The sequence below is a fragment of the Thermobia domestica genome, chromosome 10 (genome assembly GCF_964235325.1).
Source record: "Thermobia domestica chromosome 10, izTheDome1.hap1.1, whole genome shotgun sequence".
Taxonomy (NCBI): domain Eukaryota; kingdom Metazoa; phylum Arthropoda; class Insecta; order Zygentoma; family Lepismatidae; genus Thermobia; species Thermobia domestica.
This window is the reverse complement of record NC_137463.1, coordinates 108,899,472-108,912,573: the sequence shown is the minus strand read 5'-3', so window position 1 is coordinate 108,912,573 and position 13,102 is coordinate 108,899,472. Positions and strand designations below refer to the sequence as shown.

At 36.7% G+C, this 13,102-nt stretch overlaps 1 protein-coding gene across 1 annotated transcript in view; it reads right to left on the bottom strand.

Annotated features, from left to right (window-relative positions):
- Window positions 1-9,925: 9,925 nt before the first annotated feature.
- LOC145662648 (uncharacterized) overlaps window positions 9,926-13,102 on the bottom strand; it is a 28,578-nt gene continuing 25,401 nt past the window's right edge. The window contains exon 7 of the mRNA XM_081728432.1: window positions 9,926-10,676. Coding sequence (XP_081584558.1) covers window positions 10,618-10,676 — 59 coding nt within the window. The 3' untranslated portion in view covers window positions 9,926-10,617. The remainder of the gene's footprint in view (window positions 10,677-13,102) is intronic.

The window sequence follows — 13,102 nt, the reverse complement described above, 5'->3', positions numbered from 1 at the left end:
AGGAAAAATCCTTCTTATACGCACAGGTGTCCCCTTGTCACGATATGCATTTTTCAGTATGGCCTCTTTCCTTTTGTAGTATGCAAATTTAACAATGATCGGTCTACTTTTACCCTCACCCATTCTGTGAGCTCGGTCGGTCTATATCAAGCGGGTTCAGTTCAATTTGGAGTCTGTTTTTAATAAAAGTCAAACAACATCAAAATCGAGTTGTAACCAGGGGTAAAAATTGATCTGAAAAGGTTGAGGAACGCATGACGTCATGTCATCCCTTGTGCCTATCTTTGTCCACTATATTTTTTAGGAAGTGGAGGGACACCATAGATATTTTTGGAAGTGGGAGATGACGTCCCCCGTGTTTTCCTTCACTTTTAACTCTGGTTGTAACAAACGACACGCCATCGTTTCAGGGTACGGTAGCTTTCGAAAAAATACTTTAATGAAAGGAGGTGTGTGTGTGTATTTTATTTTTGGGGGGGGGGATGTTGAATTGTTATCTTTCTTTTTTTAATAGCCCATTGACTTATATGAGGAAGTATTTTTCTTTTAAATAGACGAGATTTTACGCATTCAATTTTAATAATTTCTTCTTCTGGCCTATTTAAGGGTTGCTTGCTTTAAAAATATTCAATGTTATATTGTTTTAGTTTTTATTTATATATATTAAAATTACATAATACAGTGGTTAAATTTCGCATAGAATACATTTAAAGATCTCAAGAAGTAGTCAGTAAAATTAACTGGCTTAAATTCTTTATTTCCTCATATAAATTAATGGGCTGAATAACCATTATGATGCAAGTTATCAACATTCTTAAGAGCTACTCTTGTTTATTGGGATTTAAAGAAGCTATAATTAAATAATACATAATTATTTCGCTAGACTTTTCTATGAACGCACAGCTTCATTAGTTGTTAGTAAATAAATTTCCTACTTCGCAAGGTCAAGTAGTTTCCTTATTCTATGATCTCGCGCAAACACACACACACACACACCAAAAAAAAAAAAAAACTTGGGTCATGTAAGTTGTTACTAAAACAACAAAAACAAATACCTGCCTCAAATACCATCCTCTCATAATAGCCATGAAAAAGTCGGTTCTCTATCGAAAGGTGTTTGAAGTCCTCTGGACAATAAAATGACAGCTCAGACCTCAAGATTGTGATTTTTCATTTTGTAAAGTTGTTTAATTCTTCCTTTACAATTCTGCAAATGAAATGAATTTCCTATTTTTTGACTCTAAAGCAAATTAGTCCACGTGAGTGTGAAGTGAGCGCAGACTCGCACTCAATTGAGCTCGCACTCACTCGGGCTCGCACTCATCTCTCTGGACTGGGCTCTCACTCACTCGCGCTCGCACTCACTAATCTTATCTGGGCTCGCACTCACTCGGGCTCGCGATCACTTCTCCCAACTGGGCTCGCACTCACTCGCGCTCGCGATCACTTCTCCCAACTGGGCTCGCGCTCACTCGGGCTCGCGATCACTTCTCCCAACTGGGCTCGCGCTCACTCGGGCTCGCGATCACTTCTCTGAACTGGGCTCGCGCTCATTCGCACTCGCGCTCATTTCTCTTAACTAGGCTCGCGATCACTCGGGCTCGCGATCACTTCTGTTAACTGAACTTGCGCTCACTCGGGCTCGCACTCACTTCTCTCGATTGGGTTCGCGCTCACTGGGGCTCGCGCTCACTAATCTCAAGTGGGCTCGGGTCACTCGGGCTCGCGCTCAATTATTGAGCCCGAGCCCGGTTGAGCGTGAGTGCCGAGCTCACGAGCGTCGGGCTCGCGAGTTTGGACACCTATGACAAGCGGTGCTCAAGAGTTATACAGTTACAATATACGTTGTGCCACAGTAGCGCTACAGGCGGAATGTGCACGAACTACAAATGAATATGTTTCTTACAAGTATCAGTCACTGTTGAACCCTCTTTACATTCTACACATCCTTTTTTCTCCCACTTTTTGACCTTGACAAGCAGAAGTATCAGGTTTTCCGAGTTCACAACCATAAACTGTTTGTGTACAGAGTACGTTTTCAGTTCTTCAAATGACTCTGCGCGCGAAGAACAGGGGTGACGATCGGGCTACCGAATAGGGCAGCCAGAGACACACGGTTGCAACTTTAAATGTAAAATAAAAATATAGAGCCTTGACAATGCCGTGACGATGTATATATCACCATTTACGATATATACAAGAACACCATTTACAAGAACACATTTAGGAGAGAACACCATTTGCGATATTTACTGCCATCTAATCTCAATTTTTGCAAATTTGTCAACAGCAACGGGTAATAAGATATCCAAGAACCCTAAAGATAGAGTTTGTTTTTACAAATGCGGCTTAGCACTATATTGCCCCAAGCCAATCATCTTTCTATCTATCTATCTATCTATCTATATATATATATATATATATATATATATATATATATATATATATATATATATATATATATATACAGGGGTGGATTTCCCCTCAATCACATTTTGTTCCCCCCAAAGAAAAATTGAAATGAAATTTTTGAGTTTTACGTCCCACAATTATGCCCGTTAGGCTAAAGGAGACGGTGATAATGAGTAATGAATGAAATGGTGGAATGAAGAAAGTGGGAGGAAACGGGAGAACCCCGAGAAAACCCACGCACACGGTGTGTGTCCACCACAAAGTTCACTTGGGGGAGCAGGGTTTGAACCCAAGATCCCTAGCACCAGAGGTGAACGCTCTACCACTGAGCCAGAGCGCCCCCCCCCCCAAAGAAATGAAATGAAATGAAATTTTGAGTTTTACGTCCCACGGTTATGCCGGTTAGGCTAAAGGAGACGGTGATAATGAGTAATGAATGAAATGGTGGAATGAAGAAAGTGGGAGGAAACGGGAGAACCCCGAGAAAACCCACGCACACGGTGTTCGTCCACCACAAAGTTCACTTGGCGGGAGCAGGGTTTGAACCCGAGACCCCTAGCACCAGAGGTGAACGCTCTACCACTGAGCCACCGCGCCCCCCCCCAAAGAAGTCAGCTGAAGTATCCCCACCGGGGATGCTCGCTTCCGCCCCCAAACTATGCTCAGTATAACTCCAAATTTCTTCGGAATGATCGATGCAAACTATTCAGTTTTGGTCATTTCTACTTACAACCTAATTATTCACTATTTTCAACGTTGTTTAGTTGAACTATATTATTATGACTATGGTTGTTACTTGCAACTGTACCTTCATACCCTTCAGTTCGTCATCGTTTGTGAATTTGAATGTACTAATTACGTATAACAAAGCCACATATGGATTTATAAATGTTCTTAACGGTTGGCGAAGAAGAAGTAAACAAATAGCTTCTTCCACCATACTTGGCGAAGTTCGGACATGTCATATTCATCCTCTACATTTGTATCGATTATCATCTTATTTTAATTTTTGTTATAACATATTATTTCATTTTCCAGTGTACTCTTTGTTAGTACATGGTCTTCATTCCCTAGTAGTTTGTGTGTAAGCAACTCAAAAGTTGCATCTAATTAGTGATAATTAGCATAGTAATTACTGCTTTTACAGTTTACGGAAATGAACTTTTGAAACTGTATTCAAAATCTGAGATATAGGTATTCTCTCGTTCTCGTAAGTATATGTTAACGTACACGCTGGGGATTCGTTCTAGTGATCAGACATGTTAGTGAAGGTGATTTTTAGGTGAATAAGCGCATAATTGATGATTTGTTTCAGCATTTGTGAATACGACTGGTTCTCCGTGTCATTGTCCGTGTCTGTATAAGCATTTAAACTGGAGCGGTTTTTTTTTTTTTTTTTTTTTTTTTTTTTTTTTTTTTTTTTTTTTTTTTTTTTTTTTAGTTAACCCTTTAGTTTTACATCTTTCTTTACGTTCTACAGTTTGCTGTCCACGCTAATAATGTTGTCTGAAAAACTTTATTTGAATAAAGTAGCCCATAATGAATCAACTCATCTGCAACCTAACAGTAAAGTAATTGTAAGTATTGACTTCCTGAGCCCCATCACGGAACCGATAGTTGGAGGGGAAAAAGCGCAGCTTTAGCGGGGAGTAGAAGCACAAGCTCGAAATTTGAATTGAGAGATTTTAAATATTTGGCCTTTGATTTGACCTTGATGTTAGAAATCGGGACCAGTAACAATTCATTTCTTGTTTCATAGGCTAATATCCAGATTTTCTTTCTTTTTTTTTTTTTAAGTATGTCCGGTTTTAGTGGTTTTCATAAGACTGAAGTGTTATTTTTTCTACCTGTATGTAATAACGCAAAATGGAAGATTTCAATATGAGGGGAAAAATTAACATATGCTATCGCTTGAGCCGAATTATTAACTAAATAAACCTTAGAGAGCTACGGGGACAAGAGTGAGCACGTGGTGGTGGGGTATGTCAGACAATATATATGTGCATAGTTATTGTCCGTAGATTTATTAAATTAATAAATCTCTTATTTATTAGGTCTACAAATGTCAAATACACACACACACACACACACACACACACACACACACACACACACTAGTGCAGAGTTATTTCAGAAAATATTGTTTGTTTCCAGAAATTTAATACAAACTATTCATTCACTTGAATTCTAAGTACAGGCCACCATACGTTTCCTTGTTTAAGTCCATGAATGTACCTGTATTGCAATATTTTGTGCGTACTTGACAACCCAAGACTAGCAGAGCCACTTACAATCTGGTCACTTGGCCAGGGCCCCGTAAGCAGAACGTGTTACTTTCAGAATGTATTATAATGCATTACTTGCAAATTTAGTCATATTGGCCACACTGATTTCCACAGGGGCCTATAATGCAGCTAAGACGACACTGGAGAGTACATTACATTCAAGCGCGGGGCCCGATTGTAGGAATCAGTCCAATCCGCACAAGTATTGTAAATCTGCCCTGATGTATATGACAATAATTATGTTAAGAAAGTTTTCTTTTAGTTTGAAGCAACAACAAATGTTTTAATTTTTATCTGTGTTACTTCTCTCACAAGCCGATTCCGATTAAAGGTACTACAATATTGTTTTGTAGTACAATAAGATAGCTGTTTTATTAAAATAAAAAGAGGGAGAGAGAGAAAGAAAGAAAGAAAAATATCTATATTTCCTTCTTTCTTAATCACATTCTTCTGCAGTAACAAACCAGTGTAGTATTTCCCCATATAAAAAAGTTGGTGTTTTGAAGGTAATGTCTAAATTTCTTAAAAAAAAAAAAATCGTTCATTTTTAATGATTTGATTATGAAACATCCTGTATGTAGTATAGGCCGAACTCCTGCAGGTATTATTGGAGCCCGAACTTGACTAAGAAAGAATATATGTTGAATGAGATCATTGATATTGCAGTACCCTCTGAAGCTATTACTGCAGTACTATTATTACTTTGTGTTATTTTCAAACCGATTCAAGGTCAGAGAAGTTTCCTTTCTACCTCTTGGTTTCCATTTAGCTTTCACAGAGATAGCAGTTTTATAAAATGGCTTTATTAACCAACACTTACAACCACTGATATCAGATCCTGTTACTTCCTTTACCAAACCTTTAGCAGACTTTCGGGAATCTTTTAGCACTTGTGATTGTGAGTTCTGTAATTTCACGAATGTTGAATACTTGTAATGTCTCCTTAAATTTCTACGGTTCGATCGCATGATATAAAGATGTTTTAAAAAAAAGTGTTAGTTAAAAATATCAATGTTATGTCCGGGATAATTGACTGTTGATGGGCAAGCATCCCAGAATGATGTATGGCACATCTGTGCGAAATTAATAATAATAAGATTAAATTGCTTACAAAATCCTCATTTTGCTGAAGCGGCTTCATTTGTTTTATATATCCTACAGTTTATTGCTACCCGATTTTATTATATTTCATTTGTACAAATTTATATTTCTCCTTTTACAAAACAATCCTTCAATACTTAGTGAGGGCGAGTAATTTGGACGTCTTCTTTACGCCGACTAAACGACAAAATCACCTATAATTTATTCCTAATAAAAACCATTGGACAACACCATCACAAGCCCTTCCCGTTGGTCTAGTGGCTAGCACCCGCGCCTTTGTCCACGGAGTCCCGGGATCGCTTCCTCGGGAGAGGATTGAACGACATGGTTCGGATTCCACGTTAAAACTATAGGTTCATGTGCCATATGGAATCACTGATGAAAGGGGACGCTAAACCATAATCAACCAATTAATCAATCAATCAACAGTAATGCAAATTTCAGCTGCATAAATAACCTATGACTTGTGGGACTGGTTAAATTCATTTTTTTAAAGCAGCTGTTTTAACATTTCAGTATTAACCTGTCAGGTATTGCTATTTAGAGATAAAAACAAGCACATTGTTTTGTTACTAAATAATAACTCTATTCACGTACATTTTGAAAGCAAAAACAATGAAAATCGATAAAATAGTGACTGATATTGTTTTAACAAAAATCCATTCAGATAATAGTTTGAGTTGTCGGAAAAATAGGAAAAGTAGGAATATTCCAATTACTTATAACAACTGAATCAGGGGATGTAAATTGGAGAAGGGAGTACGCCATTAATCAGCCCATTTCATAGGTGTGCAAACTCGCGAGCCCGACACTCGCGCTCAAACAGGCTCGGGCTCAATAATTGAGCGCGAGCCCAAATGAGTGCGAACTCAACTGAGGAAACAAGAGCCCGAGCCCAAGTGAGCGCGAGTCTGAGTGAAATGAGCCCGAGCGCAAGTGAACGCGAGCCCAGGTGAGACAGGTGAGCGCGAGCGCACTTGCGATTAGTGAAGGCAAGCCCAGTTGAAAAAAGTGAGCGCGAGTCTGAGTGAGCCCGAGCCCAGTTGAAAAAAGTGAGCGCGAGTCCGAGTGAGCGCGAGCCCAGTTGGAAAAAAATGAGCGCGAGCCCAGTTGGTAAAAAGTGAGCGCGAGTCCGAGTGAGCTCGAGCCCAAGTGAGCGCGAGGTCAGTTAGAAAAACTGAGCGCGAGCGCGAGTCCAGTAGAGAGAAGTGAGCGCAAGTCCGAGTGAGCGCGAGCACACTTGAGATTAGTGCGCGCGAGCCCGTGTGAGCGCGAGCCCAGTTGAAAAAAGTGAGAGCGAGCCCAATTGAAAAAAGTGAGCGCGAGCTCAGTTGGGAAAACTGAGCGTGAGCCCAGCTACGATTAGTGAGCGCGAGTGTGAGCGAGCGCAGTGCAAAATGGCCACCTCTGGTTAGTAGTCTTTGCTATGTTGCATAGGAGTGCTGCTAAAATATGCGTTCGTAATTTCTATGTTCATAGTCTTATGTAACTTTTGCTATATTAAAATAGAGGTGGAAATATAAGCCAAACTCTTATCAGCTCTGCAACGTGTTCGCAGTCTTATGCAATTTCTGCTATGTTGCATAGGGGTTGGAAAATATGTTCATAGTTTTTTATTAGCTCTGCTATATTAATATAGGGTCTGATAAAAGAGAAGGAATACACTCCATTATTCTCTGCTACGTGTTCATAGTCTTAGGCATTCTCTGCTGTTAGATAGGGTTTGAAAAAGGGGTCGTAAAAGGGAACAAGTACACTCTCGAAAAAGAGAACGAGTTTTCGGGGTGTTCAATTTTTCCATAGCTGGGCAATAGGAGTGGGATCTTCAGAAGGCCCTGAAAAAAGGCAATTTTTAGGGTAGTGTAGGTCAGGTGCCTTCCGCCTGCTGACTGTTCACTTACTATTCACCAGTTATTCAACATATGTGGAATTAGTAACATCGAAGGTGGTTCGAAATGGAGATTGAAAGGGTCATTAAGACGGCACCACATATAATGGCTAAGCCTCATGCTAGCAGTGTACGTCAAACGAGGATAGGGTGGTTTTATTTGAGATAATCACTACGAACAACACTAAGAGTGTTGAACTGAATTGTGAACAAAGCGGTAATTGAAGATTTGGATTCTACACTCATTGGTTCTGGAAATAATTTCTAGGTGAAAATGTCCAAGCTAAATAATCACCCTTACAGTTTTACATTGGAGCTTGGTCGCTTTGCGGATTTCTACCCCATGACTTCCAAGGCCAAAACTAACTTATTATATGAGCTATGGAACCAGACTATATGACATATGTGAAAGCTATATGACCTATGTGAAGCACTCCATTCACTTTTGTCCTTAGCCAGCTGGATCCAGATTGTACTTTATATTCCCATTTCTAAGTCTCCCTATTGATCTTTTTCCGATCGATTAGATAGAATTCCTTGGCCATAATTCGCTCACCGTGCATTATGGAACTTCTCAGTTTGACCAACGTGTTGGCACTTAGAGGAGCAAAACGATATTATTGAATAGAAGGAACCCATTTATAAGTGAATAATATCCAACCTCCGTGAATTCCGGAAGCGTAGATAGTCTGAAGGTAAGAATCAGCAACTGGATTGGAAGCAGTTTACTTGTATCCTTACTTTCGATTCAAGCTTTTTCAACTACATGTTTATTAGCTAGTTCTAATTTTATCCCTTCGGTTACATTTAGGAGTAACATGAAATCATTCCGTGATTGACAATCAGTAAACAGTCAGGTTCCACTAAAACGCGAAGTGGTTCAATGGTCTCTAATTTTAGTAATTTCTCTGTCTCTTTTTTATTCATACTTTTTACCAATTATCTACCATTTTGCTATTTTCGTATATCCTTAACCTGTTCGACTATGCGTATAATAGCTTACTGAAAGTCAAAAGAGAACAAGCCTTAATCCAACTCGTCGATTTAATTACAAGGTATCGAATTACAGAAATCACAATACTACTATTTAACACATTCTCAAAATCAGATGGATCACCAGTCTCTTTACTAACAGGTTATACCTATTACGAGAAGGTGAGCCAGGACACGAAATTAATGAATGTTTATCCGTATAACAGTCTTTATATGAAACATTGTAAAATGAAAGTTCTGTTCAATCATTGCAACACCACGCCACAGAGTTCGCGAGAACTAATGCTGCTCCCAAAAGAGTTCCATGGGTAAACCCTCACAGTAGTTTTAGTATAGCATATGGTAAAAGGGAATAGAATCTGAAGCAAAAGACAGTCGGCAAAACCATATGACGCCAAAAGGTGTACCCAAGCCTTTTGGCGTCATACTAAAAATAGAAAAGAGACAGCCCTCACCAATAAAAACAAAGAACATTGAAGAAAAATAGTACATAATTATTATTTTTAAAATATTTTCGTTTCTGTACTAAACACGACAAAGAAACACACTAGACTCAACGAACCACCAGGTTGGGATGTGTGAACATCCATCTCAATTTCCTAGATCCTCCTCTTTTCAGACTTCTATCAACCTTCCGCTTGTTCCCATTTGAGCTGGCAGACGAAGAACTTGCGGATAAGAGGGTGATCTAATAAATGATAAATGAAGAAAGCATACCACCCAAAATTCATTCCTTTCTGGCGTTGTGTATTAAGGGTATTTATTAATACTATGGATATGATTCCTTCAGTTATATTGTTACAATATAGCTTTGTTTTGTTTCAGTCTTTTTAGATAATTTAAGTAACAACACAGAAATTATTTCCGAGTATTTTGTAGCAAAATATATAATTCTACAAGTATTCTGAAGTGGATCCACATATATTTGACTTCCTACCTGGAAGAGACGATAGCAAAAATATTTTATGTCTAGAATATTTTAACAAGATAAGAATTTTTAAAATTGTATATACTGTCTGGTGCAGATAGAAGTAAGACACGTTTATTTCAAATTCAGTTACTGAAGTTCAAGGAGAGTTGAAAATATAAAACAGAATTTCTGCTTTTAGGTAGAAAAATCAATAGTATTTCTGAAAAAAGTGGAAATTCAGTTTCAAAAACCTACAATTGATTTTATTTAGAAATTTCGCTCCCAAAAATACCCTCTTACAGATGGATGTACCAAATAATAATCTGACGATGAAATAGAGAAAACATGTTTATTAAATCCATGCAACAAATGTACATAAAATAACTTATTATTTTTATGAAACAAAACTGGAAAAATATTTTCCTCAGGTGTAAAAATAAATAAAACAAAGGTACAAAGGTACTCAAAATCTTAGATTTATATATGGTTAAGAAATAATATTCAAGGGTATTGAACAAGGAAATAAAAATAATTTATTGGATATTATGATCGAAGCAAAACAACTATAACTATAAGCAAAATTAATACCGATCAAATTGTGTAAACTTGTACTAAGTACTAACAGCAATATGATGATAAATGTTATGATGCTAACACTTAATTTGGGTCATTTAAACAAATTTATTCTTAACTTGTAGCAAAACTACTTCAAAAAGCACTATAAAAGATATGAATGTAGATGAAGAGACTCATTTGCATCCTGGTTTTACTTCCGTCGGTAAAGTACGTCTGTAACATAATATTATTTTTCTGTTTGTTTCAGAGAAAAAAAAACAAAGTATTTTGTTGCAGAAAAATTGTCTTCTTTGATATTCCAATATCCTCAAATAATATACATAAGCTTGTTCCAGTCGGTACGTGCTTCCAGATTGCACAAAATTTAAAATCACTCCCCTTTTCTTTGTCATAAGTGGATTTAGTGTCCATAGTTATTGTAAATATGTAATTCAAAAGTTCAGACTACATGTTTACTGTAAGAAAGTGACAAAAATTGAAAGTATAGCTATTATACCAAAACCAATTGAATCTGAAAGAAGAAGAAAAAAATATTTAGCCACATTAGGTAATAAATGCAAAACATTTTTACGAGAGATATCCAAATGGCAATTAGACAGTGAGAACAGAGGTGTTTATTTATGACATAGTACGTAGATTAACAAAAGTAACAGCAAAGTTACTCGAAACTTTTGTCTCAGGAATATGAAAAACTTTATGGCAGCAAGAAAATACATGGTGTTTCGTTTGGAAAGAGGTGCACAAATGCTTCCTTTCGGAGTTATAGGCTGTCGAAAACATGAAAAAATTAACTTTAAAGATCCATAGCTCCAAAACTATGGGGTCTACCGTAGTCGGGTAAACACTTCACTTAGAAACTAATAAGTGCGTTATCCAAAATTGCATGCATGTATACATAATTATAAATGAAAGAATCGGTTTTGAGATTTGTGATGATAGGAGAAAGATGTATATCACAAATTGTTTTTTAAAAATTACTAATTTATGAATGATTTTAAAAATACAGAAATACAGAGCTGTGAGATTACCATTCTCCGTGATCTGTAAGAAACATTTGACCTCATGGTATTGTAAGATTAACTTCTGAGTCATTATAATAATGCACGAAATACAAAGTAAGATTTGTCATTAGCTTTTCTTAAAACTCAATTTCCAAATCATCTCCAGAGTATATGGAAGTTAATACTCAACCAGAAGGCTGAATCAAAATGAACCATCAATGTCCTCTTATTTGTTTACTATATAGTCTGTACTTTTATTTACGACTTAGAGATTTCTATCGTTGTTAGACATCAACGCAATGGAAATCAGAAAACAAATTGAAGTACAATACAAAAGTAGCATTAATCCGTAGGTATCTTATTAAAAGTTCTTCACGTAAAATACAATATTCAAATAACGTTTAACTCATCCCGTTTCATATGTTTACCATTATTGTGACTCAAACCAAAATTCATATCCAAGTACCTAAGTACTGAGTAGTGCAATTCTTAGTCCCATAATAATCTTGAATGAATATCTAGCGGATAATCATTCCGATAAATAGTCAAATAAGTCAGTCTGTTAACACTGATTCTTTAACAATTATTATTTTACCTTTGGCTGTAACAATAACAACAATTGTCTTAGATTTAATAATTTATAGGCTTAACATCTTTGTTCAACTTACGTGATATTTAGTGGATTAACATAGCTCAATGAAAGCGCAATGATTACTTTTTACATTACTTTGTTCTGGATATTCAACAGAGGAGATAAAAATGGATTCCCATATGTCTCTTTTCTTTTTCACGATTTTCAAAACTCTTAAAAAGCATAGGAGTATATCAAAATTTTGTGTCTATAGCAACACAGTTCTTAGACGCAAGCTAATGATTAGTCTGTGTTGCGAGCCCGGTATATGAAAAACTCAACTGAGGAGAGATCAAATAACACAGTGACTCAAATAAGCTACTCACTTTCCCCCTATCTTCCCTATCTTATTTTCTTTCATATTGCATTCTTTATTCCCTGACGAACACCTTAAATTTCATCACTATTCGCAATCAGTACACATCCGGGCTACCAGGCATCTTTTCGGGAGTGAAAATTTCCTCCTTTGTTTGTTCTATCCTTAATAACTTGGGAATGAATTAGTCAAAATAAGTAGATTGATATATTTTTCTAAAAATTTAACGTCTCATTAAGCATCGTAGCTATATGTACTACAGTTTAACTTGAAATCTGAAATACATGAGGCCTACAGGGAATCCTATGCGTCTCCCATGCAGAATGTAGAAAGTTTTATGTACTAATTATGTTATCGATTATTATTATTATGTCAATAATTGCATTCAAATTGACACCGTGCTGCAAGTTATTAAGTAAAGAATCTTTCGATATGCGATAGTCTTTCTCTTTTGACTATGTATAATAAGAACATTCACAAACATTCTCATGTACAGTATTATAGATATTTGTACGTAAGTGGATTTTATTTTCTTTACGTGCAACATAGTACTATAATTTTGCATTCGCCTGCCACTAGTAATATCAGTTATCAACTGAAAACAACTCTAAATTTTTAGAAATTACCTCCAATAACCGGAGAAATATCTGTAGGTTAAAACTGATTATTTGGTAGGTAAGATAGTACACAGAAAATCTATTCATAATACAAAATCATCCCCGTCCGTGAGTAATGCTAATTTCTAATAGTTAACAATTGCCGACCTGCTAGGTTTGCTGTCTGCCTACCTGCCTGCGTTTGTTTAAAACTGAATAGTGATGATGATGCTGAATACGAATGTACATTGCTGTTTATTATAAATACAAGGGCTGTATTAAATGTAAATGGGGTTATAATTACTTTTATAAAATCCACGCCAAATATTTAGTTCATGTCAAAAACAATACAATTTAGTAACTAAGTAACACGAACACAGAATATAAATTAAG